The following is a 26,393-nucleotide window of genomic DNA, read 5'->3' on the forward strand; positions in this document are numbered from 1 at the left end:
AAACTTTATTTAAACAAGGAAAACAGGACAGTAACACTATAGTAACAATAACTGTAAATGAAGGATAAAACTGAAAACCTTAAAAACATTGAAACGGCATTAAATCAAATCTGCATCACAACAATGAAAATAAAGAATGAGGGAATTTATTTCATAAAAAGGTAATAAGATAATCAACACAAAGCAAAGTTGTCTCAGTGTCACTCACTTAATTAGTTTGTAGCAGTGAAATGAAGCAAAGCCCATTTGTTTGTTCGTTGGTTAATTTTAAGTTTAAAAAGAAAAAGAAGCATCAGTCAAAGCTTTTAACTTGATTTTACCTGCAGATTTTTATATGTCGACTGAAACTGATCTGAGTTCAGATGTCAGACTGTGGCTTGTCTGCATCAGTTAAGAGGACATTTCAGAGAGAACACGGTGACAAATAGCCGGTTTAACCTGCTCCGACTGCAGCCAGGGCTTTTATTTTGAAGGTGAGGCGTCTGCATGCAGACTCTGCCGACAGTATTTGTCAGAGATGTTTGCGTTGACTTAAGTCTCAAGAGGCTGAAGGAGGTTCTGAACTGAAGAAAACAGCTTGTTTGTAAAGAGTCGACGCGTATAAATCGAGTTTAGAGTGAAAATCGAGTTTTCTTTATGGAGAATTTACCTGTGAGGAGGAAGTCATGTCTGCTGCGGATCAGAGAAAACTGTCCGTTCAGGAAGCTTCGCAGACAAACATACGGTCTGTTGATTCTGCTGAATTCAAGCTGAATTAAAGATTAATAAGCTGCTCGTTTCTGTTCACATTGCCATTAATGAACCGAGACAAACCTCGAACATTTAGCACAAAACAAAGCGGATGAATGTGAAGCTGATTCTGCTCTGTTCAGGATTTTAAGTCTAACTGAAGCTTCGTTACTCAGACACACCGATGAGTCTGTAGACATTTATCTGATTTCATGTTTTCACTCTGAACTTTTCAAACTTCAAGAGTTTAACGTCATAGTAATAATCAAATTATTTCCACCGATTCCGTTCCTTCAAAGACAACCTGATTATTTTTCTTTGTTTCTGTATTTTATAGTTTAGATTCCTTGTTTTCAGTCAGAACTCTGTTGTTGCATCACTTTTATTCTTTTGATTGAAGGAATTTTGTTCTGAAATCGTTTTCTTCGCACCTCAAACTGTCTGCAGTGCCTGTTGGTACTCCACATTAACATTTCGGTGTGTTCACACTGCAAAGAGACCATGATGTTTATTCAATAGTCAAAATTCAGATTAAAATCTCTGTCTCTGATGGACGTTATTGTCTGAATGAAGAAAGGTTCAAATCAGATGTAGAAGGTAATTAGGTACTAGCCATGTACTTTAATTGAGTACAGTTCTGAGGTACCTGTTCTCCACTTGAGTATTTCTTTTTCCTGTGACTTTATACTTTTACTCCACTACCTTTCAGAGGGACGTGTTGTACTTTTACTGCACTACTTTTTGTTAAAAGTATCTTTTTGCAGATTGAGATTGTTCATACAAATATAATAAATAAATAAATTCCCACTGTATGATGTATTATCATAGATAAAGCTTAAGACAGCACATATAAAGTAAATTGCTAAATTAAAGCGATTAACACATTGATGTATCAGTAATTTTAATCTAATAACTACTTTTTTACTTTTACTGTAGTAAAAATCTTTAATAGAGGACTTTTACACTTTGGTAGTACTACTTTTACTAAAAAAAGAGTTTAGAAACCAACAACAGCAAAACATTTCTGTGAACTTTAGCACACTTATGACATCATTTCCTGTTAGTAAATGAAAGTTCACTATATCGATTTCTTGTATATTAACTATAATTTAACGGTATTATGTGTAGCACATGTGAAAAGGCTTTTTAAAGAGTTATTTGAGCTGAAGGAGGAGAATTTCTCAAGACACAAAGGAACTCTTCATCCTTCAGTTTGGCACAAAAATCAACAAATCTGGAGATGCAAGCTTTTCACTGGACAGGAAGGAATCTGAAAAGCTAGTAACTAAAGCTGTCAGACAAATGTAATGGAGTAAAAAGTACAATATTCACCTCTGAGATGCAGTGGAGCAGAAGTGTAAAGTCACATAAAATGAAAATACTAAAGTACAAGTTCCTCAAATCTATACTTAAGTACAGTACCTGAGTAAATGTATTTAGTTACATTCCACAACTGGTTATCTAAAATGTGTAAATCATTTTGTCAAAGTTAAAAGACAGCAGCCAACTAACTGTTATTAACTAGCTGGCTGAACATCCCTGAACATGGACCTCGCTCAGCCAGACATATGTCACATGTCAGCGGTGAAGCATCTCCATTTCCTCCAATAAACGGTAAAACTAAACTAGACATTTTTTTGGCTTTATCCACTAGTGTGTGTCTTGATTGTCAGCTGCAACTCTCAAGGTTGCTAGGTGACGGGGAATGATGTCACAAAGGTAAGAACAGAACAGCTGGTGATGCAAATAGGAAATCCTCCACAGACCAGAGTCTCATTTAACAACATTCAGTTCAGTCTTCACATTCTCTGAAGGATGCAGCCCCTGAATTTGAGCCCAAATACTCAGACTGACCTCTGACTTTTCAACACTTCCTGTTGCCTCTTGAACAGATGTGTCAGCAGCGACCTCCTCTCTCATTGGCTCATACTGGAACAACATAGGCCCTGCCACCACCAACCAGCCAATGAGCACAGTCTACTCAGAGCCCAGCCCACCTCTCTTCAGATATCAGAGTGTGTGTTCTCCTAACCAATCAGAGGTAGCCGCAGGTGAGTGTTGGCTCACTGATGTCCAGTATAACCAGAACATATAAGCCACCTTTCCACCAAGCAGTCCAGTCTGGTCCAGTCCAGCCCAGTGTTACATGCTTTCCATCACGTTTCCATTGTCAAAAGTTGTGGATGTACAATTGAATCCTTCCATTCTGTCCCATTTTTTCCTTGCTCCTGTGTTGAGGTTCCAAGCTGAACTGATACTGAAAGACGGAGCTAGAAACACTGCAGATCACTGATTGCAAACAGGGTGTCTCATCATCTGCGCTGTGATGTACGATTTCCCAACCCGGATTTTTTCAGTACTCTTTAATTCTGCTGCCTGCATCCTTTTCTCAAACAAAGCTTGTCTCCCTTGACATAATTAACAACCGCAAACTGAGATGAAAGCACATGAGGGATTCTGTGTCCTCCATTGAGTTCTTGTTGTGATGAAAGTAGCGTAGCTCAGTGTGTAGACAGTTTTTTTGAGAGAGTGAGAAGCAGGAAAATGAATTTGAATGTGAGCATAACAGAGGAAAAGGTTAAGAGGAAATTGTCAATCTGGCAGGAGATGTACAGGATAGGTTACAGTTTGTCAGTTCATAAATCCTGCAGCTTCTCAAGACTAAGAAAAGTCTTGTTTGTTTCCAGACTGCTGGGAAAGTGAAGGAGGTTAGCCCAAAGCCCGAGTAGCAACGCGCCTACAATGAAGAGTTCTGTGTGCGGTGGAAACGCAGTCAGATTGAGGGTTTAGGTACCTGTAGGGACAGGCTAGGTACAGGTTTCAGAAGTACTATACAGTGTTTGGTGGAAACTGGAGAGCTGTAGAGTTTACAATTTGAGCCAAACTCTGTTTATTTTTCTGGTGATTCTTACATGTAGATGTTCAAATGGAAGATCTTCCTGCTGCAGAGAACCAAAATGACCAGCAGAACCCAGAGAACAGAGCTGAGGACTGTATGGGTGAGAGACAGATTGCTGATTTTGTGTATTTTTTTTGTCTGGTATGAGAAGCTGTACATTGTGTATATACCAGCAGGAGAGTGAAGCTGCTTCCTCTTATTTCCCAGATTTTATTTTGTCGTCTGATTGTATACTAAGAGAAAATATAATTCATCTTATATCTGAACAACTTTCACAGTTCAGACAGGAAACACTGTTTACACTGATTTATAGCAATTCAATTCAATTTTATTTGTATAGCGCCAAATCACAACAGAAGTTATCTCAGAACACTGTCCATATAGAGCTGGTACAGACCAAACTCTTTATCTACAGAGATCCAACAATTCCCTCATGAGTAAACCGCTGGAGACATCAGTATGTTTCCACTCAGGTTTGTTTATCTGCAAACTGAAAAAAATTAATTCATCTTATACCCATTCTATAAATGGTATGTGGTTTATCTTTAACTCTTCATACGTAAGTTAGAACTGTGGTTCCAAAAAAAGTTTGGACGCTGTGTAAAACAGAGAGACAGAATGTGATGATCTGCAAAACATTACAGTCCACATTTCACTGAAAATGGCACAAAGACGACAGATCAGATGATGAAACTGAGGGGTCAACCTCTCCCGTGACCCCTAGCTCTCCACTAACCACACTATGTAACCACAAGGCCTCCTACAGACGCTGCTTCATGTTGTAGCTTTTAAACATGATGTGAGGGAGGACGTTTAAGGTGCTGTTACCTCTGAAAAGTCCTCCTGATCTTTCTTTTTTAAGATGAAGTTTTTTCTTCTTCCTGTTTCAGATCTGGACGATGATGTTGACCCAGAAACTGGAGAGCGAGCACAGGGATGACCCTACCTGCCTCACCGTCAATCTCAGCAGCTATTTTACAAGCTTTAGTAATAAACTTTTATATTAACTTTTTTTTGTCCCTACAAAGTTGTCCTGTCTTCTGATCATCAAAGATCAGAGAGATTCTATTATTTTTCATGCCATCAAACAATCACCTTAAGATCAGTTGTCTTTACTCCTGCAAAGGAGTTTCTGTTTTCGGCCCAGATTGTTTGTTTGTTTGTCTTTCAGCAGGATTACAAAACTACTGCCCTGATTTTCATGAAACTTGGGGAAAGGGTGCAGCCTGGGCCAAGGAAGAACCTGAATCATGGGGTGGATACATTAATTATTTTTCACAGTTGTTAACAGCGGGAAGCATTTGGCCATACATCTTGAAATCTAGTAGGTGCCAGTAATCTTCTGGGGTTGCCGACGCATGTAGCTGCTCAAACTTCATCCAGAAAGCAGTAGTTAATGGCGTTAATGGTTTCATGAGAGAACGAGTACAACTCTAACATCAACAACGCTTTGTTCTCAAACTAAGATGTTGTTACAGAAACCTGAATACACACACACATCATGCAGCTAATTATTCTCTTACATCCAAATGTGAAATTGCAGTAGTTTTGGAAATATGTACAGATATACAGTACCAGTCAAAATTTAGGACACAAGTTCTCATTCAGTGTTTTTTTTATTTTTTTTTTTTTTGTTATTTTATTACCACCCCAATTCCAAAAAAAGTTGTGATGCTGTGTGAAACATCAATGAAACAGAATGTGATCACCTGATCTGATCCTCTCAGACACAAACTGACCTGAAAACAACTCAAAGTCAATATATTTTATGTTTTTCCTCATCAGCTTCACTGATTTCTGTAAATATCTGCTTATTGTGAATCTGAAGCAGTAACACGTTTCACAGACTGAAAGATGTGGAACGCTCCAAAAACACCTGTTTGGAACATTCCACAGGTAAACAAGCTGATTGGTCACAGGTGAGAGGATCATGATTGGGCATGAAAGGGGCATCCTGGAAAGACTCAGTCGATCATAGAGGATGGAGCGAGGTTCACCACTTTGTGAACACATGATTGGATAAAGGAGATGAACACGTGGACTCAGGAACACTTCAGAAAACTGTTGTCAGTGAACACAGTTTGATTGAAAATGACCTTTTTGGAACTGAAGTTGTATTTCCTATAATAACAATAGCAGGATTGCATAGGAAAGAAAAAAAACGTGCAAAATATACATGTAAGTGTGTGTGTGTATATATATACACACACACACACACACACACTACTATATATATATATATATATATATATATATATATATATATATATATATATATATATATATATATATATATAGTTGATTTTATTTTGTATTTTGTCTCCTATTATATTCCTGCTACTATTGCTGCTGCCTGTAACACCCTAATTTCCACTACAATACTCTTTTGCCTAAATTTTAGCAGCAATCTAGGTTTTTATGTCATTTTATATGTTGTACTTAATTGCCCTGTGTGTTTTTTAGCTATTTTGTGATATTGCTGCACAACCATTTGCCTCTCTGGGAACATATAAAGATCTACTTGACTTGACTTGGTCTAAACTGCTCTGATCCAGGACAACAGACGGTCTTAATTCAAAAAATGGTTTTATTGTTTAAAAAAGTCACATTTTCTCAAACAGTAAATAATCAGAATTTTTCTTATTTACAGTTTCTTTCATTTACAGTACAGAACACATCTGTGACATTTAACAAACTTCCACAATAAAAAGTCCTGGTAATATCAGACTTTTTTTGCTGTTGAACTAGCAGCTCTTCTGGTTGGTTAACATCAATCTGCAGTGCTGTCGATTGATTAATGTCAGTCTGAAGCTCTTCTATTTGGGTAATATCAGTCTCCGTCCTCGTTGCCTGCTGCCAGACCACTGGGTGGAGCCTCGTCTTCAGAACTAGTCTGACGAGCCGCCGTCCTAAACAAACGCATCAAATCCCGAAACCGACGAGATACCTGGAGATACAAGGATGGGTTACTGACTGTTTACAGCCCTGTCAGTCAGATACATCCAAAACTTTTTTCTCCTTTAATACAGAGTGAAAAATTCACCAATCACAGCCCCAACACAAAAGTCAATCACCTCACTGGGAGTCTTGTTGCCGAGCAGAGTAGAGATGGCCTGGAATGTGTGCTGATTGGCTCCTTCCTGCTGACATGTTGTCAAAATGACTCTATCTGCTTCTCTGAAAAACAGGAACAACGAGGCTAAATAAAGAGTCAGTACCTCTGCTGCTCCCTAAAGAGGAGGTCAGAGGAGCAGAGAGGAGGTGTACCTGGTCCAGAGGATGACTTTCTCTCCGCTTGCTGTCAGAGAAATGTTCTTTGCACAGACAGGGAGGTCAAGAGGAGGACTGGGCCGAGGAGGAGCAGAGGGAGCAGAGGAGGAGGAGGAGTGGGTGGAGGAGGCAGAGGAGGAGGTGCAGACAGATGGAGAGATGGTGGAAGAGGATATGATGGAGGAGACAGCAGGAGAGGTCGAGGAGAAGGTGATAGATGTGATAGAGGAGGTGCAGACAGAGGGAGAGGAGGAGACCAAGGAGGTAACTGAGATAGAAGTGAAGATGGAGGAAGTGATAGAGGAGGTTGTGACAGAGGTATGGGAGATCGTGGAGGAGGTGGAAGGGTTGGAGGAGGCTATGAAGGGCAAGGTAGAGGAGGTGATACAAGAGGTGATCGGGGTGATGGAGGAAACAGCGGAGGTGGTGGAGGGTCGCAGCGCCTCCTCTCTCCTGCTCCTCTTCACTGCTAGGCTCTGCTCCTTCTCACTGTTCTTCCTCTCCTCTTCATCTTCATCATCCTCCTCATCATCCAACTCCTCCTCCTCTTTCTCATCAGTCAGAGGGAACGAGCCTTCCCATGATGCACCACCTTGATCTGTTAACAGGAACAAAAAAATTATACAATTAGTAACACACCTGTGTAAATGAAAACCAGGACAGGTGATCCTGTTACATACCTGGTTGTGGACTGTCGTCGTCCCCCTTCAGGTCCAGGTCTTTGTCACCTGGTTCATCGTGGGCAGAGCTTATCTGAGAGTACAGAGGGTCCAGACTCTTCATGGCTCTGGACATACCCCCTGAGGTCTGGGGGGAAATGAACAGGTGAGTCAGGGAAGTCAGATGATTGTAAACCTTATTCACACCTGATGAAACATGGAGGACAGACCTTGTTGCCATGGCAGCGAGAACATCCTTTCCTCCTGTGTCTGCGGATCTTTGCGTCACGACAGAGGCAAGACCAGTCTTTGTCTGACCAATCACAGTCCTGGAAACATATCAAACAGCATCAGAACACATGAAAGTATACAAGAAGGTAATTAGCTAGACTAGAAGATGTCCACGAGCAAAAACTAACTAAATGTACACTCGCTGTGTATTCTCAGACCTTGTAGTTTCTGTGAACATCCATCTTCCGCCTCTGGCGCCGACCCGTCATTGGTTGGATTTTATGCCCATCCTCTTCCTCTTCGAGCTCTGGGAGTGTCACTTCCTCAAAGCCGCTGGTGGCTCTGCCTCCGGGAACCTGGCCAAGGCCCTCTCCACCATCTGACCCACCCCCTCCGTCTTCTGGCCAATGAGCTTCTTCAAACTGTCCTGGTCGGGCCAGAGGTGGGCGGAGCTCTTCAAAAAATACCCAAAATTCAGCTTGTAGGTGGGTGTGGCCTTTTAGCAGCATGGCCATCTGAGCTTTTAGCTGAAACACATGAAACAGCCGATTTTAGCCTCAATATACTATGCAGCATTCAATACATGTTTGAATCACTGATCAATAACTTTATGATTAACAAGAATGGGATCATACAAGATGATCAGTGACATCTTATTGGCTCTTAAGTGTTTTACAAAGGCAACTGGACTTGCTTGAGGTTCTAGAGCAGGCATGTCAAACTCATTCCACAAAGGGCCGAGTGGCTGAAGGTTTTCTCTCCAACCAAGCAGCAGCACACCAGACCTGACTCATTTCATTAGCTGATCCCAGACAGTTGATTGGTGGGAGGAAAAACCTGCAGCCACACAGCCCTTTGTGGAATGAGTTTGACATGCCTGTTCTAGAGGATGCTTTGCCTCTCATCCAAGAGGCTTCTCCAGAACTGAAGAGGCGTAAACACGAAAGCGAGATCGGATCGTTTATTATTGGGATAACACATCTGGACACAGATCGTGTTTTAATTTAGATGTGAGTGTTTTAAAGTATCATCATCTCCTCCATGATCTGTGTGTTACTGCTGCAGCTCAGCCTGCTGACAAACAGTAACAACTGACTTCCTGTTGCTTTCACAACACCTGTATCCACCTGTCCGTTTCACCTGTCACTGAAACTGGTTTATCTGGTTTCTGTTCAGTTGTTATTGATACTAACTAAACTGGTACTTTTTACTGCTGGTGTACCTCATGGACGCTGGTTGGACTCAGATCTGGACCGCTCTGCAGAGCCTTGATGATCTTCTGATAATGTGAAGGATTATCTCCAAAACTGATCTCCAGCTGTCGCAGGAACCGACGGCTGCGTTCAAACGCCTGCTGCTCCTCAAACTGCAGAGTTGTTACAGTGAGTTACATCAATGATTTATATTGAAATACACAAAAATATTAAGGTTCACCATGAAAACATCAATGCTTTCTGACATACGACATCACAGGTAATATGAACTGTTCAGTCTGTGAAACACCTGGGCTGTAAACTGACCTCTGATCAGCTTTATTAGAAACACTCAGACAAGTTTGATTCATAAAAACATTTTTAGCAGGTTGAACTAGTTAACCCTGGACTGCAGACATGATTTGACAAAAGCTGGGACGCTGTGTGAAACATTAATAAAAATAGGTTGCAATGATTTGCAAATCCTTTTCAAATTATATTAAAATAAGATGTCCAAGTGAGAAATTTGCCTAGGTCATCACAGCGTCTGCTGTATAAAAAACAGTAAAAAAAAAACAAAAAAAAAACAGCTGATGGCTCAAGTGATTCTCTGCGTGACTCCTCATTGGCACATTTGAGCTCTGTTTAAGCTGTCATAACCTGCTCACCCTTTGCTGCTTCCTCTGCAGGCCATTTAAAACCCATATTCATCCCAGCTCCACCTTTATGCTATGTCTAAGTTTATCAGAGTAATTTGTGTTGTCACTCATGCCCGCTTTGTTCTGTTCCCTCGGAAGGTCTTTGCTGCTGCTTTCACTGCTTATAGCCGTTCCATGTAGGCACATGGAAGAGCAGAGAGGTGCTGTCTTTGCTTCAGGCATTTCACACAAAAGTGTGAAAGGGAAGGGAGGTCCCAGAACAGGGCCATACTGCCAAATGTAATGTATGCTGTATTAATAATATACTTTGACTCAAGTGGCCCTGACTGAACTAATACACTGATCCATCAGTTGGAGTTGACCATCTACAACAGAAAAAGTGAATACACAGCACAATACATGACAGTAATCAGTGACATGAAGGGTAGCTGCGGCATGCACATTCTTAAGCCTGGGAGGTGTTAGGGTCTTTGATGGACGGGGACAAAGGAACGTTTGAAACTGTGCTGCCGGACTTGGAGAACCCTATACCATCTGTCCGAGGGGAGGAGCTGATACTCAGGCTGGAGAACATGAGCAGGGTCTGAGATGACTTCTTGGGCCTGTCTGAATATGGTTTGTTGAAAAATAGACTGAAGACTGGGATGCTGATGGACTCCCATGATATTCATGGCTGTTTGTATAAGCATTAAATAGGAGTCACAGTACTCAAAGCAGGCTTTTGACAGCAGTCAGAGTTTGTCCTTATTCTTTCGTGACCTCACATTGCACAGGATCACAGATGGTAGTGGAGGCTGAAATGCTGCTCCTGCTTATTCTAGCAGGACCATGAAAAGATTCTGCAGTGTGTTACAGCAGCATGGCTTCATCATGCTGGCAGTCCAGACCTGTCCCCCTTTGAGACTGTGTGGATGGACTGCCAAACAACTGAATTCTAATATCAAGAAGAACAGGAAAAAATTTCTCTTTCAAAACCTTCAACATTTGGCGTCCTCAACACTGACTGAGTGTTGTCAAAGAACAGCTCATGGAGTGCAGAGGTAAACAGGCCCTTGAACCAACTGTGTAGTAACGTGTTGCAGACACCAAATACCTGGTGTTCATTTAGAAAAACAATAAAGTTTATCAGTTTGAACTTTAAATATCTTATCTGGTTTTATTGAATCTAGGTTGAAAAGCATTTGCAAATCATTGCACTCTGTTGGTATTGAAGTTTTCCAAATCTTTTGGGAACTGAGGTTACACACCTGCTGTGATATACCTGTGATCCTACTGTGATACACCTTTTTTTTTGCTCACCAGTCCACACTGCAGCGCCTGCTCAGGGTGCAGGAATGCGGCAAAGTCTCGAAGGAGGTCTGTCCTTTCTCCAAGGATGCAGCGCAGTTTCCTGAATAACAACATCACTTCCTGTCCTTCTCCCACCTGCTCGAACTCATTCAGCAGAGACACAAAGGCCTCCACCTGCCCAGGTACGTCCTGCAGCGCCTCGCGCACCTAGAGACACACAGCAACAGTCACCTACAGATATCTGCTTTAACCCGACCTCACCTGGTACTGTTTTAATGTCTGTGAGGCTGCAGTGATTACTCTTCTCCTTAAACAAAGCTGCTAAAACGTGAGGGGTTTCATGTTGCCTGAAGCGGTCAAAGGTCAAACATGTCAGCTGCCTCATGGTCTACTAAAGTAGTCAAAGGTTGGCTGGCTCAGGGTCTCCTGAAATGCCTTAGAGAAAGGGTGAAGAGCTCAGATACAGGAGGTGCTCTGTTGAGAACCACTATGCCTTCATGATGCAAGGAGTCATCTGAGGTGGTTCACCATCTGATCAGGATCCTCCTGGTCTCCTCCTCGTAGAGGAGGAGATCCACAACACCAACACTGCTCAGACTGCTGTCACTATGGCCAGGCCTTGGATAAGCAGCAGAACATGGATGGATGGAGAGTCTCGGAAGAAGTGAGAGAAGTTTATCACAATAAGGTGAGGCCTGATCTCTTGTTAAGTCCAACCCACTGAAGACCAACATCACGTTGAAGCGATCTGACAGAATTAGTTTTTTTTAGGATTTGAAGGGAGAGAACCATTCTGTATTTGTTTATTATTATTATTTTTCTTCCACAGCGGCTCAAAGTGAAGTGAACTGGAATGAATCTCTATTTGTTTAAAGAGAATTAAACTAGCTGAAGGGAGTTTGCTCTCCACTGAGAAGCCTGAAACCTGCTCACCACTTTCATTTTGGCCAATTAAGCTGCTTCCTTCTGTTGAGTACAAAAGGGCTTGAACCTGGAATTATTGCTTGTGGCTGGCATCTTTCTTTTATTATGATAATGACAGGTGGAGACAGGCAAGAAAGGCAGTAGAGACAGAGGGGATCACGTGCAGCAAAGGGCTTGGTCTGGAAGTGAACCCAGGCTGGCATGGTAAGGAGTCAGCTGTGATTTGTGGTATACCGCTACCAAGTGAGCTACCAAGGCATCCAGATCTGACAGACTTAATGAAATGTTTTAGGAGAGATGCTGAACTGACTTTTGATGATTAAAGCCAGCAGATTCATAAGTGTGACTCACAGCTTTGTAGCTATCACACAGAAAAGTCAAAGTCATGTTCTGGTTTTTGGTGTCTCACCCTGTTGAGGTAACTCTGGGCGAACGCTGCGTCTTTGCTCTCTCTGTGAGGGTCGTTGTCCAGGATGTTTTCATCATACAGCAGTAACAGCTTAGCAGAGTCTTTACTGTGGCGCTCCTGACGACTCCTCCTCAGACCACGAAGAGGTCGGCTTCGACCTGCAGAGACAGAGGAGAAACTCTAAAAATCACTGTGAGGGGGAATTTAAAGCTGAGAATCCATCAGAGACAGATCTGACCCCGTCCTCGTCCAGGACACCTCCCTCCTCCTCTGGGCGTCCCCTCTCCTGATGGCATCTCCTCGTCTCTTTCCTCCTTACTGCTCCTCCCTTCTCCTGACTCCTCCCCTTTAGGCCCCTCCTCCTCCTCCTCTTCCTCCTCCTCCTGAGAGCAGGGCGAGGTTGGAGAGTGATCCTCCTCTGAATCTCCATCTGCACAGAGCCGCCGCTCCGCCGCCAGCCATGTCAGCTGCTTCATGGTCTCCTACAGGGGTCAAAGGTCAAACATGTCAGCTTCTTCAGGGTCGCCTGACAAAGCAAAATTTTAAGGGACCCGTTCCAGGCTCTTTCAAGTGAATCATTTGTATTCATCATCCCCTTCTATGTCTCCTTTCATATATTCCTGATACTACTGCTGCTGCCTGTAGCACCCTAAATTTCCCCTATGGGACATTAATAAAACGTTATCTTCTTATAAGACAATCACGAGGCGCTTTAAAGGGAGGAGGAGATATTACAACACACTTTTCAGGACAGGGAAAATGCAGTGAACAGTATGAGCGATGTGCAGCTTGACAAAGAGTATAGATTTGACGTAGCTAGCTAGCCAAATGTTAACATAAGTCTGTCTCATATATTAACGTTAGCTATACCGTTTAATTGAAATTCCTGTTTTGGCTTTCCCCTTTCTTGCTGTCGCAGTAATATTTTCATATTTCTTCATAACATCATCTACAGTTTCACAGCAACATTTCTCACATTGACTTTGTCAGTTACTTCTACTTCACATCTTGTGCTTGTGCGTATTTCTTATGGCTGTTTTTAATTTACTTTCAATTATAAATTTGTGCTTTCCATAGTCATTCTCCTCTTGTGTCCAGTTTGGCTTTTTTCTTTTTGTATTCTCTTTGTTAATTTTTGATAGGCTAGCTGGCACTGGCAATAATGCTGTCATGTGACATTAAAGAAAGATGATGTATGTGAAGCATAACCATGGTAACTGAAGTGCACATGTGCTGTATTACGACAGTAACTACCACGAATGCCTCAGTCTAAATACTGATGCCAGGAGAAGCCCTCACCTCAGGGATATATTGTGCATAAGGGTCAAACAAAAGGTAGTTTATGCAACTACAGAACTCTGAACTGATATTGTTCTGAGTCTGAACAAATTAAAGGGGAAATCTTGTGAGAAGCAGAGGATGACCAGTTTGTAACTATGACATCTTGATGACATCATCAGAATGATGACTTGTACACATTCATTCATCTTCTATACCGCCTATCCCTTTCGGGAAGGTAGCCGGTTCAATCCCCGGGTTGGGCTTTCTGTGTGAAGTTTGCATGTTCTTCCCGTGCATACGTGGGTTCTCTCCGGGCACTCCGGCTTCCTCCCACAGACCAAAAACATGCTCATTAGGTTAATTGGTGAATAGGTGTTAATAGGTGTGGGTGTGAGTGTGAGCGTGAATGGTTGTCTGTCTCTATATGTTGCCCTGCAAACGACTGGCGACCAGTTCAGGGTGTACCCCGCCTCTCGCCCATTGATAAATGGGATAGAAGCATTCAGATCCTTTACTTAAGTAAAAGTACTAATACAACACTGTAAAAATAAAAGTAGACGTCCTGCAATCAAAACATTACTTAAGTCAAAGTAGGTGAGCATTATAGAGCAATGTCTAATGCTCACATACTTTGAGAAAATGGACTTAAAATATGAAAAGTGCTTCTGTAGATGTTGCAGGCTGAGCTCACTTTAACTACTTTATATATTGTTGGATAGTTTAATCTACAGCAATGCATCATATTCCATGAGATTATAGTGTTTATGGTGTTGCTGTCCTCTGAGAACCACTTAAGTCTTAAAAACTGACTTGGTGGATTTTCCATCTAGTCCAAGAGGGGTTTTTTTGTACATTTTTTGTAGCTTAACAGTTCTGTCTTGGCATTGATTAGACCCCCAAATCATCATCTTTGTTCATCAAAAATTACACATGTACAAGTTTTTCCATGTAAAAATCAAGTCACGCATTTAAATGACTTAGATGTAACTCCACACCTTTGCCTCCATGTAATGTGAGCAGGTCTTAATGGTCGCCCCGTGTTTCCACCCAGCCTCCGCCACTCATCTGCAGCTCCAGCATACCTGCTCACCAAACGCCAATCACAGAAAGCTCTGCTTGTCTTCTCTTTTGATAGCTACTGTACACAACGGCAAGTGGTAATACAGGAGTAATTCAGCCATACATGTTTGAAACTGAAACCAAGCACGAAGACCAGCTCCAAAGTCATGTAAAGTTTTCAGTTAATGTAATGAATACAGCCACATCTCATTCAGCAGCTTCGCTATCTGGCAATCTTTTTGAGAAATGTTTGCTGTAACTGTCAACTCCATAGACTGTATAAATAGCGAACGGAACATCAGGATCTGAAAATGAAACCAGTGCAAAAGTGTATTAAAATTGCAGTAAACTTGCAAAGGTCCACCATTTCTTCTTTTGCACCTTTGCAACTGAAAACTGAACATGTCTCTGCCTAGGGATGGGTACCGAATTTCGGTACTTTTTTGGTACCGACCGAATTCCCGCTGAAGTAGCGAGTATCGATTCACGGGAAATCCGTCGGTACCACATTTCGGTACCTGAACACACTTTTTTTTTTTTTTTTTTACCCTGTACGCACCTTGACGTTATGCGTCGGCGAGAGCGGAGGACGCGGTGACGCGGTTACGTCAGTGTTTGCTTTATCTTCAGAGGGGGACCGTAAACGCTCCATAGTCTGGCTTCATTTTATCAAGCTGGATGCCGACAACGCGCGGTGCAACATTTGTGATGCGAAGTGCAAAGCCAGCAAGGGAAACACGTCCAACTTGAGGAAGCACTTGGTTAAACACCAAATATTCCTCAAGGCGGAGGAGTGCACGATTTTTGACAGTTTAAAAACACAGGCTAACGTTACCACAGCTACTCGCCTGGCGCCAGCAGCAAACGTTACCGCCAGCAAGCCTGCTGCAGCCAGCGGCTCGACACTTGCAGCCAGTTTCGAGGAAGGAGAACAACCGCCCCTTTTAAAAAGGTAGACGACGACGATGACGACGACGACGCAGCTTCAATTAGCATAATTTTATACAGTTATTTATTTTGAATCTATTTATTTTTAAGTTATTTACTTTATCCCCATACACATTTTTCTCAAGTTCTATGTTGGAGTTATTTAACTTGATGTTATTGAAGAATAAATGTTCAAAATTCCGAAGTTTTGACTATTTTTTTAAATATACAAAATAACTTTAATTACCAAACACATATCCCCCCCTAAAAAAGTATCGAAAACAGGTACCGAAAAATACCGGTATCGATTCGCAGGTACCGAGTATCAGTATCGTATCGATTCAGATGTGAAAGGTACCCATCCCTATCTCTGCCCTCATTTTGAAGATACTTTGCCTGTAAAATAGCAATACATGGCTACATCCAGCTTCTCCTCTGATGCCCCTTGTCTCAGCGTAGCCCCATCCCCAGGTTGATGGGACTTATTACTGAGTTATGTCAAGTATGAATCCCTAGCAGTCTGAATCTGTATTGGTCATTGGTCCACTCCAATGCTCAGTCATGGCGTTGACTGCTCATTTCCCTCGTGATATGTCTTACAGTATATTAAAAAAAACACCTGGACATGTTAACAAGGTTAAAAATGTGATTTTCATTAAGAAGTAGGAGAATTTTCCCAACCCAACACTTCATCGTTCAGATTACCACAAACATTCAACATCATATCTGGAGATACATGTTTCTCACTGAACAAGAAGTGGATGAAAAATTCTGTTCTGTCTGTACAGTAACTAGTTACTAAAGCTGTCAGACAAATGTATTGGAAGAAAAAGTGCAATATTTGCAGTATAAATTTGCATGAAAGAGGAACAGTAAAGTACACTGAATTTGTACTTCAGTACAGTGCTTGAGTAAATGTATTTGATTCTTGACCCAGACTGTTGGCCTCTAACCGCCACTCTTTGACTAATGAACAAGGACTTCCTGCTTACCTGTAACTCCGGAACAGACAGCACTGACTCCTCTGATGCTGATGACATCACTTCCTCTTCGTCTTCATCCTGTGTGAGGTCATCAAAGTCCTCCTCCTCTTCTTCCTCGCCCTGCCGGTCCTGATCTTCATCCTTGTCCTTCTCTCCATCCTCCTCCCTCTCTCCTCCCCCGTCCTCCCTCTGTCCCTCCTCTTCCCCATCTCCTCCCTGCTCTCCCTCTCCTCCCCCACCCGTTTCCTCCTCTCCACCTCCTCCTGCACCTCCTCCTACTCTGTGCTCTCCCTCCTCTCCACCAGTGTTTTCTCCTCCACTGAAACTGACCACACCCACAGCAGTCCAGTTCTCCCCCACCTCCTTCTCTCCCGCACAGGACGACAGAGGGCTCAGTGTTGATGGTGAAGCTGAACTCTCCTCCTCTACCTGCACCTCCTCCCCCTCTGCTCTCCTCATCACCTCCACCTGTGTCTTCTCCTCCAGTGCAGGGCGTGTCCTTGTAGATATCTGCTCCTTCTTCTTCTGATCTCCTTTTATTGGTCTGTCAATCTGTTCTCCTAGAGCATGCTGGGAGGTGACGGTTGTAGGTGGAGCCGTTGGTGTCCACACCATCTGTAGGAGAAAGTACCCTGGCTTCACAGTGGCAGCTGAGCAAGGCATTATGGGATCTGCAGACTCGGAGTTGGTCAGGGTGGGGAGGGGGAGGAGAAGGGGGACGGGGCAGCGGTCTTGTTGCCTTGAAACGCTCTGCTGTGTCCTCTGGCCAATAGGAAGACAGGACTGGATGATGTCAGCACAGATGGAGTGGGTGGGGACTGTATGACTGTCGTTATTTCTGAAACAGTGGGGGGAGTCAGACAGTAAGGTGGCACCTGCAGGTGGAAGGGACAGGTAGCTGACTGGCTGCATATTTACCTGTCTCTCTACCCGTCTGTTTGTTAGTCTCTTTGCCTGTCTTGCCATCTGCCTGTCTCCCATGGAGTCCATCTGTCTGTCCACTTTTTTGTCTCCTGGGGCTTTGGCAAGTGGAAGGAGAGATGCATTGTGGGCCAAGGTGATGAGGCGTTTGCGAGGGGGGGGTGGGGGGCGGGACTTGTTGAGCCAGTAGGGGTGGAGCCTAAGGGTGCAGCCTGGGGGGAGGGAGGGGGGGTAACAGTTGGAGTTTAGTCGGGTCTTCTGGACGATCAGCTGACTGTTCTGCAGGTGAGAACCATCAGAGAAGCAGTGTCACCACAGCTGCTGTCCGAACCAAAACTTACTAGCAGACACCGAAGACATTTTACGGTGACAGAAACATGAACACATACTGTTACTGATTCCAGGTCTGTACGTGGCTTTAGCAGATACTGTTACTATGGTTACCATGCACCAAGCATCAAATGTTGCACCCTGGGAACGTCCCACTAAAATATCTTCTGACTGGAAGTTAACAAACTAGAGGAATGCATGCACTTGAGTATTTATTCTGATTAATATTCAGTTTATGTTGATATACTTCTGGAATTTAAAATGAAAATAACAAAAAAATCAGAGTGACTTCAGTTTGTACTCTCAGCAGCAGCTGTCAGGCTTCACGCTGATCTGGATGTGAGTGTGGGCCTGGTTTAGTCTGTCACACCTTGAGCCAGTTTGGCATGTCAGAAGTGTTTCCGTCCACTGGGGGGCACTGGTCTCCTGACTGAACTCGGCTGCAGGCAAGCGGCAGCAGGGGGACAACTCCCTCCATCAGGAACCTCTGAAAACATGACAAGAAGACAGTTAAATTGTACCTGTGCAACCTTTACCTGTTGAACTACAGAGATGTTTCTGACAGTGATTCCTGATGATTTCAGTGCGTGAGATGATGTCACAGTGAGGTCACCTTGATGACATTGTTGGGTGGTGCTCTCGGTCCACTCATCTCTCTGATGTGTTTCCTGAAGTTCCATCGAGTCTTACAGAGCAGGTAGGAGCTGATCAGCTGATCCGGCTGCAGCGTCCCCTCAAAGTGCTTCAGACCCAGAATGATCAAACTGCACAAAGGCATCATGGGAGATTATTACCATCTGCCTGCATGGACGTATCATGGGAAGTATTAACACCAGAGGCAGCTATGGATTCATTATGTGAACTAGCAACTGGACTCAAACATGGCATTGAGACACTTGAATAAAAATTGCTCATGAAGTGAATAAACCAAAGCAAATGGCAGCTGTTAGTAGGTGGAAGCGTCCTGTCAACAGTTTTTTGATTTCAAAACCAAGTCTAAAACCAAGGCGGCACATTCAGAAGTTTTTTTTATGTTTGAACAGCCAGAGCAGGAAGCACCTAAGCAGCAACAGATAACATGCCACATATTCCCATACTTTTGATGAACAAAAGGTGCTACAACCTTAAAACATATTATCAATGTAAATATTAGGAAATGAAAGCTGACATTGTGATCTCTTGTTTCATACACATCTTTTCAATCTCAAATCCATATGTCTTTAGTAGTTTAGCAAAAATCAAAAACTTGACCTTGCTGTCCCCATACTTTTAGGGAAACCACTGTATGTGTTTTTTACATGTTAATGTATATATACCCATCCTCTCCTGGGGTGTAAACACTCCGGTGATATCGGGTGTGGTCCAGGCTGCAGACAGGAAGTAGTTCTGGGTAAAGGAAGACTGGTCGGGTTGCAAACAGCCAGGCAGTGTCAGCGGGCAAGAGAGGAAAGGCATGGCCTAAACAGAACCAGAATCATGATAAGAGATAGAAAAACTTATGTCTAACCACGCCAAGATGTGCCAGCTGTATTTGTAGAGGTTATTAAAACTGGAGATTTTTGTTGTATCTGAGTTGGTAAGAGGTGAAATACGACAGTTTGTTTAAGAAGACTGACACAGGATGTCTCCCCTCAGCTGGATTCTTCTTCATGTGTTCTGTGTGAAGAAGCAGCAGCAGCAGCAGAGGCCATTCCTCTTCCTCCCAACCCAAACAGTCACAGCACTTCTCTGCTGCACTGTCCCAACAGGAGGATAGACATCACTGTCTGAATGTGTTTATGTATGTGTATGTGTGTGTGTGTGTGTGTGTGTGTGTGTGTGTGTAGATGTACCTTTGTGTAGAATGTGTGATTGTACAAATTATGAATGTGGTAATGCAGATTGTGTGTTTCTGTACCCTGTGTGTTTTTGCCTAAATGTGTGTTTTTGTAGATTATGTGTGTGATTGTGTAGATGTGTGTTTGTAGATAATGTGTTTATGCAAATGTGAGTGTTTGTTTGACCAAACTTGATAAGAAACACAAACACATATTCACAGAGTAAGAGATTTTTCCCTCCTTACTGTTAGTCACAGGAGTCATCTTGGGGAGCCAACGTCTAGGAGTAGTAGGAGCAGGAGGAGCAGGGGGAGGCTCTGTTCTCATCTCCACCTCTTGCAGGATATCGAGAGCCCCCCTCAGGTTACACACTCTGAAGCTGCTGGGGAGAAAAACCTGCTCCTGACGGCTGGCGAACTGCTGCAGCTCTTCCTGGAGGAAGAAGACATTTGTCTGCATTGTTGTTTACTGACTGAACAGGTGTGTTTGTGATGTTGTTCACTGACTGACCATGTAGCATTTGTGTTTCTATTTGCTGACTGACCAGGTAGTGTTTAGTGATGCAGGCTTCATGGTTCAAGGCATCTATACGGCGACAGAGCAGGTGAACTTGAGTCAGCAGCTGTACATGCTGAAAAACAGAAACATTTCAGTCACATAAATTCTGCGTTTTTTTTTTTATTGGTCTGAAAATCCAATAAATAGCAGGATTTTGTCTCTAAGGCTGAGTACAGGCACCCTGCCAAGGAAACTCATTTCAGCTGCTTGGAACCACCATTTCAATCTTTCAGTCACTACTCAGAGACCAGAACCACAACTGAGGACTGGAACATAGATGGAAGGCGCCCTCTTGACCTAACCAGTCAAGTATAGCGTCTGCATCACTGCTAACTCTGCACCAGTCTGCCTGTTGAGCTCATCTCCATATGACCCTCACTGGTGAACAGATCCCTGAGACACTTAAAGTCCTTCACTTGAGGCAGTGACTCACTCCAACCTGAAGGGAACAAACTACCTTTTCACAGCAGAGTACCAGTACCTCAGGTCAAGGTCAGATCAAGCTCCTCTCCTGTGGAACCATCGTCCAGTCTCTGCCCAGGAGAAAGACACAATCTCTACATTTAAGAGTAGGCTTCAAACTTTCCTTTTTTTGATAAAGCTAATAGTTAGGGATGGCTCAGGCTTGTCTTGGACCAGCCGTTTGTTATGTTGCTATAGGATTAGACTGTCGAGGGACTTCCAAAGATACACCAAGCACCTCTGCTCTTCTCTTCCTCTCCATCTGCACACTTTCATGTTCTCCTAAGGCACATTACTAAGTTAGCTTCCTCCCCGGAGTCTTTGTGCTTTGTCGTCTTGCAGGTTCCCATGGATAGTGTCTGAACCTGGTTGTCCTGAGACAACTTCTGTTGTGATTTAGTGCTATATACAGTACTGTGCAAAAGTTTTAGGCAGGTGTGAAAAAATGCTGTAAACTAAGAATGCATTCAAAAATGTAAGTAACAATTGTTTATTTTTATCAATTTACAAAATGCAAAGGGAATGAACAAAAGAAAAATATAAATCAAATCAATATTTAGTGTTACTACCCTTCAGCATCAATTCTGATAGGTGCACTTGCACATTCAGGGATATTGTAGGATTATAGTTAGGTGTATGATCAACCAATTACACCAAATAGGTGCTACTGATCATCAATTTCACATGTAGGTTGAAATACACTCATTAACTGAAACAGAAACAGCTGTGTAGGAGGCTTAAAACTGGGTGAGGAACAGTCAAACTCACAAGGTCTCTCCCTGACAAAGATTTCAAAGCAGACTGGGGTTCCAAGATGTGCTGTTCAAGCTCTTTTGAAGAAGCACAAAGAAACGGTCAACGTGGATTGTACACGCAGTGGTCGACCAAGAAACGAAAGACGAAAAACACATCAAGCTTATTCCCCTTTGAAATTGGAAGATGTCCAGCAGTGCCATCAGCTCAGAACTGGCAGAAACCAGCGGGACCCAGGTACACCCATCTACCGTAGTTTCCGAACTATAAGTCGCTCCGGCGCATAAGTCGCATCAGTCAAAAAATGCATCATGAAGAGGAAAAAAACATATCGCACTGGACTATAAATCGCATTTATTTAGAAATTTATTTCACAAAATCCAAGACCAAGAACAGACATTTAATCTGAAAAGGCAAGTTATTCAACTACACAAAAACACACAGAACAACAGGCTGAATAGGTGTCCAGTATGTCAACGTAACACATTAACAGCTATTCAACTACACAATAGCATAAAGAACATGCCTGGGAGGCTGAATAAGCTAAATTAACATAACAAGCCAGCGAGTCCAACAATCAAGTTACCGGTAAACAAGTTCACCAAGCTCCTTATCTCATTCCACATCACTGAATCCATTGGATTCTTCATCCTCTGTGTCGCTTCTGAACAACTCCGCCAACTCCAGTAACTTAAGTTAATGTTTCAGTTACTTTTTTCAGTGGTACAGGAGCAGCATATAGTTGTCACGCCCTCTCGTAGCCGTAGACGGTGATGTTTACTCCTTGGTTCATGTCAGTCAGTATGAATTAACATTTAAAAACATGTTAAATTATATATATTTTGATATATAAGTCGCACCTGACTATAAGTTGCAGGACCAGCAAAACTATGAAAAAAAGTGTGACTTATCGTCCGGAAAATATGATACTGTCCAGAGAAATCTGGCCAGAAGTGGTATTCATGGAGGGTTGGGGCCAAAAAGCCGTACCTCCAACATGGAAACAAGGCCAAGCGACTCAACTATACATGAAAACATAGGAACTGGGGTGCAGAAAAGTGGCAGCAGGTGCTCTGAACTGATGATTCAAAATTTGAAATATCTGGCCGTAGCAGAAGGCATGTTGCCTGTCGAAGGGCTGGAGAGCGGTACAATAATGAGGAAGTGACGGTATGGCCCCTACGGAGCCCTGATCTCAACATCATGGAGTCTGTCTGGGATTACATGAAGAGACAGAAGGATTTGAGGAAGCCTACATCCACAGAAGATCTGTGGTTAGTTCTCCAAGATGTTTGGGACAACCTACCAGCCGAGATCCCTCAAAAACTGTGTGCAAGTGTACCGAGAAGAACTGACGCTGTTTTGAAGGCAAAGGGTGGTCACACCAAATTTAGACTTCTCTTCTGTTCATTCACTGCATTTTGTTAATTGATGAAAATAAACTATAAACACTTACATATTTGAAAGCTTCTCAGTTTACTGCCTTCTGTCTGCCTAAAACTATTGAACAGTACTGTAAATACAATTGTATTGAACTGAATTGACACAAATAAAAATATTGGATTGACCTGACCAAGATCTTGGTACTACATGTGATGGAGGTATCCCTGGATCACACCCTTGAACAGAAACCAATTGAAAGGAGATGTCAGATGTCTGATGATGTCAGACTGAGAGATGGAGTAAGAACAACGTAGCTGTTCAGTCTGAGGCAGGCTTTTCTGACATACCTGCTGTATCTGCTGCTGTAACTGCAGTTTCTGGGTGTGGTCCAGTCGGAGGGTGGGGAAGACCTGGCTAGGCACCACTAATACGGAAGTGATAGTGTTGGGTTGTGGGCTGGGGGTGTCCTTTATGTTGTCACGGTGATTATTGGTTGTGTCCTGCAGGGCTCTCCTCTGCTGCAGAGCTTCGTACTGTTTTCGGATCGTCCGCCGTCTCTCTGTTAACATGCCAGCTAATGGTGCCTCAAAACTGCAAACAACAAAAAGGGACACAACTGCTTTAACAGAGAAATTCGGTTCTCTCCCATCTATCAGTGCAACTGCAACACACCTGTTTCCTAACACAGGCTCTGCCTCCATGAGGGGTGTGGCCTATGAGGTCATGCCAGAGGACACTGGCATGTGGCATGCTTTCATAGATCTGCGATAACCACACCAAGATGTGCCAGCTGTGTTTGTAGAGGTTTTTTAAACTTGAGATTTTTGTTGTATCTGAGTTGGTAAGAGGTGAAATAAGACAGTTTGTTTAAGAAGACTGACACAGGATGTCTCCCCTCAGCTGGATTCTTCTTCATGTGTTCTGTGTGAAGAAGCAGCAGCAGAGGCCATTTCTCTTCCTCCCAACCCAAACAGTCACTGTCCCAACAGGAGGACCAACATCACTGTCTGCATGTGTTTATATATACATATATACACACACGAGTGTGTTTCTGTAGATGTACCTTTGTATAGAACATGTGGTTGTGTAGATCCTGTGTGGTTGTGTAAATGCATGTGTTTTTATGGTTCACGGATGACTGTTTTGAGACCTTCAGTTGATTATCGCCATCTTGTCTTCTGGAGCCAGAAGTGACCATACTTGGATGAGAGGGTGGAGCAGGGGAGAACAAACATTATTAAGCCTCTATCTCGATTGAATGTGACTGAGAACCAGAGGACACCCCATAATAGTGACTTATCAATCACAAGATAGCAATGCCCTGAAGCATGCCATTTCATGGTCTATTGTACTCTAAATGGGACCATAGTTTACAAAATGAACATTATGCTCTACTGAAGAAGACTTGAAACTAGTGATTAAGACCATAAACTGATTAGGAAACTGTTTACTGTGGTAATAAGTCATATGAGAAGTAGGGTCACTTTCTAATAAATTTAAATGTAATCTGACTTCTTTTTGCAGCCAGTGGAGTCGCCCCCTGCTGGCTAATAAAAAGAATGCTGTTTTAAGGCACCTCTACATTGGCCTCACTTTTCAGACCAGGGTGTCCTATCCACTTTTTATACAGTAGATGGTGTAGATATGTTTGTGTAGATGTGGGTTTGTATAGACACGTGACTGTCAAGATTATGTGTTTATGTAGATACATGTTTGTTTAGATGTGTATGTTTGTGTAGATGTAGATGTAGATTGAGAGAAGAGTAGACATGCTTATAGTTGTAGTTGGAAAATGTACTTAGTTGTGTGTTTCAGTTGTGAAGGGGGAACCGTTTTTTTTAGAGGAGGCTGTGACCACCCTCTCTGCCCTGTCTACTTGTTACTTGGCTGGTGTGGCTGCTTTCATTGAGGGTGTTGGAGGTAGTCATGACAGAGAGTCTTCAGCAGTAATGAGAACCCCTGAGACCTGTGTGCCAGTGCTCTTTTAAAAACCACTTCGGACCTCAGTTGCGGCTCTCCTGGCTTCCACTCTCTTTTGTTTTGTGGTATTTTGTTTGTCTTTATCTTTATTTCCTTTTAGTTGCATAAAATAATTTTTAGTTACGGCTCATTGTCCAGCCTTTAGCTAGATTGTGATGGTGTAGATGTGTTTTTGTAGATCTGTGTGTTAAAGCATGACTCAACAACCCCTCCCTGACTTTCCATCCTACATCAGGATGCAGTGAACACACACTGGACAGGTTTACCGTAAAGTCTGGGGGACATTGAATTTGGGTCCTGTCTGTGATGGGGCCTCTTCCTCCTGTTCCTCCTCCTGGAGCTGTACAGTGAACAGATGTCAGTGTCACATGAAATGACCTCTTTGAAGACCTTTGTGAAGATTTAAAAGTGATGGTTTCTGTGTCTGAGAGCAAACACAAAAAATACTTAGTTTCAATTTATGCTTAAAAAGAATCTGCTGAGAGTAAAAGTACTTGGAATGAAATAATGAAATAAGACTCTGATTTCAATTTGTTCAATGTCTCTCAACTTGTCAGGGCCCTTTGACACCTATCTCATTTGGTCTGGCCTTTAAGACTTTTCAGCTTGATCTGAACCAAAATTACGAATATGAAACCTCCCCCGTACCACGGTCTGAAACAAAATACCAAACTTTGGTCTTATGAAAATAGGTGGTCTGGATCCGGATTAAATTGAGCCATGATTCAGTTAGGTTCTAATGTGAAAACATTTTTTTGGATGGTTTGAACTTTCAGACCAATTACAGTGTGGTAGCGCACTGGGGAGAGGAGACCAAATGTTTGAGTACTCTGTTTAACTCCAACACACAAAATGTGATGTGCTGTTTTTACAGAACTACATTGACTGTATGGCAACAGCAAGTTCATTCATTCATTCATTCATCTTCTTTACCCGCGCATCCCATTTCGGGGTTGCGGGGGGCTGGAGCCTATCCCAGCTAGCAATGGGCGAGAGGCGGGGTACACCCTGAACCGGTCGCCAGCCGATCGCAGGGCTACATACACAGACACCTCACACACCTACGGACAATTTAGAGACCAATTAACCTAACGAGCATGTTTTTGGTCTGTGGGAGGAAGCCGGAGTGCCCGGAGAGAACCCACGCATGCACGGGAAGAACATGCAAACTTCACACAGAAAGGCCCTGCCCGACCCAGGGTTCGAACCAGCAACCTTCTTGCTGTGAGGCACGCGCACTACCTGCTGCGCCACCGGCAACAGCAAGTTAAACTATAAAAATATGGTAAACTACAGAAGCTGTTAGACATGCATATAAACATCCTCTATGAAGATGAGAATGATCAGAAATCAATTGGAAAAACAGCAGGTAAAAATCAACTCAACTCACTGTATCAAAGAGCTCGTCCAGCAGCTCATTCACTTCCTTCTCTGAAAGAAAAAGGAGTGTTAACACTGGGGGGAGGACAGGAAGAAGTCTGAGTTCCCGGAAAAGCTGAAGACCTCGACCAATGACAGTCCACAACACCTACTGGTGATCTGGACGGCCCGGTCCGTCCTGTAGTCCTCCAAGTCTGGCTCATCCAGGTCATCCAGGAAGTTGTACTCTGGATCGTCATCGTCATCAGCTTCATCTGAGAAAACAAACAGGCTCAGTCAGCTGAAAGAGATGTAAA

At 43.0% G+C, this 26,393-nt stretch overlaps 2 protein-coding genes across 6 annotated transcripts in view; one reads left to right on the plus strand and one right to left on the minus strand.

Annotated features, from left to right (window-relative positions):
* Nucleotides 1-542: 542 nt before the first annotated feature.
* LOC143325176 (uncharacterized) lies at nucleotides 543-5,262 on the plus strand. Its single transcript, XM_076738104.1, has 4 exons — nucleotides 543-724; nucleotides 2,622-2,780; nucleotides 3,648-3,728; nucleotides 4,519-5,262. Exons 1-4 carry the CDS (start codon nucleotides 637-639, stop codon nucleotides 4,566-4,568), a joined length of 378 nt encoding a protein of 125 aa, XP_076594219.1. The 5' UTR covers nucleotides 543-636; the 3' UTR covers nucleotides 4,569-5,262.
* A 941-nt stretch (nucleotides 5,263-6,203) lies between these two features.
* Nucleotides 6,204-26,393, minus strand: part of gon4lb (gon-4 like b) — a 30,367-nt gene continuing 10,177 nt past the window's right edge. For all 5 annotated transcript variants that reach the window (XM_076737036.1, XM_076737035.1, XM_076737039.1 and 2 more), the window contains exons 11-30: nucleotides 26,250-26,351; nucleotides 26,108-26,148; nucleotides 24,984-25,057; nucleotides 23,085-23,328; nucleotides 20,126-20,212; nucleotides 19,827-20,013; nucleotides 19,081-19,222; nucleotides 18,378-18,528; nucleotides 18,135-18,251; nucleotides 16,523-17,713; nucleotides 12,502-12,745; nucleotides 12,264-12,421; nucleotides 10,940-11,137; nucleotides 9,011-9,154; nucleotides 8,007-8,315; nucleotides 7,788-7,886; nucleotides 7,579-7,705; nucleotides 6,896-7,496; nucleotides 6,703-6,805; nucleotides 6,204-6,575 (exon numbers count right to left, since the gene is read on the minus strand). In XM_076737036.1, the coding sequence (XP_076593151.1) occupies nucleotides 6,459-6,575; nucleotides 6,703-6,805; nucleotides 6,896-7,496; nucleotides 7,579-7,705; nucleotides 7,788-7,886; nucleotides 8,007-8,315; nucleotides 9,011-9,154; nucleotides 10,940-11,137; nucleotides 12,264-12,421; nucleotides 12,502-12,745; nucleotides 16,523-17,713; nucleotides 18,135-18,251; nucleotides 18,378-18,528; nucleotides 19,081-19,222; nucleotides 19,827-20,013; nucleotides 20,126-20,212; nucleotides 23,085-23,328; nucleotides 24,984-25,057; nucleotides 26,108-26,148; nucleotides 26,250-26,351 (4,436 nt within the window). In that variant the 3' untranslated portion in view covers nucleotides 6,204-6,458. The remainder of the gene's footprint in view (nucleotides 6,576-6,702; nucleotides 6,806-6,895; nucleotides 7,497-7,578; nucleotides 7,706-7,787; nucleotides 7,887-8,006; nucleotides 8,316-9,010; nucleotides 9,155-10,939; nucleotides 11,138-12,263; nucleotides 12,422-12,501; nucleotides 12,746-16,522; nucleotides 17,714-18,134; nucleotides 18,252-18,377; nucleotides 18,529-19,080; nucleotides 19,223-19,826; nucleotides 20,014-20,125; nucleotides 20,213-23,084; nucleotides 23,329-24,983; nucleotides 25,058-26,107; nucleotides 26,149-26,249; nucleotides 26,352-26,393) is intronic.

This window comes from Chaetodon auriga, chromosome 8, assembly GCF_051107435.1.
Source record: "Chaetodon auriga isolate fChaAug3 chromosome 8, fChaAug3.hap1, whole genome shotgun sequence".
In the NCBI taxonomy this organism is placed as follows: Eukaryota; Metazoa; Chordata; class Actinopteri; order Chaetodontiformes; family Chaetodontidae; genus Chaetodon; species Chaetodon auriga.

Coding starts and splice junctions, on each gene's coding strand:
- LOC143325176 (XM_076738104.1), top strand. CDS start 637: ATGGAGAATTTACCTGTGAGGAGGAAGTCATGTCTGCTGCGGATCAGA. Junction 725..2,621: donor GCTTCGCAGACAAACATACG/GTCTGTTGATTC, acceptor CCTCTTGAACAG/ATGTGTCAGCAGCGACCTCC. Junction 2,781..3,647: donor CCAATCAGAGGTAGCCGCAG/GTGAGTGTTGGC, acceptor TCTTACATGTAG/ATGTTCAAATGGAAGATCTT.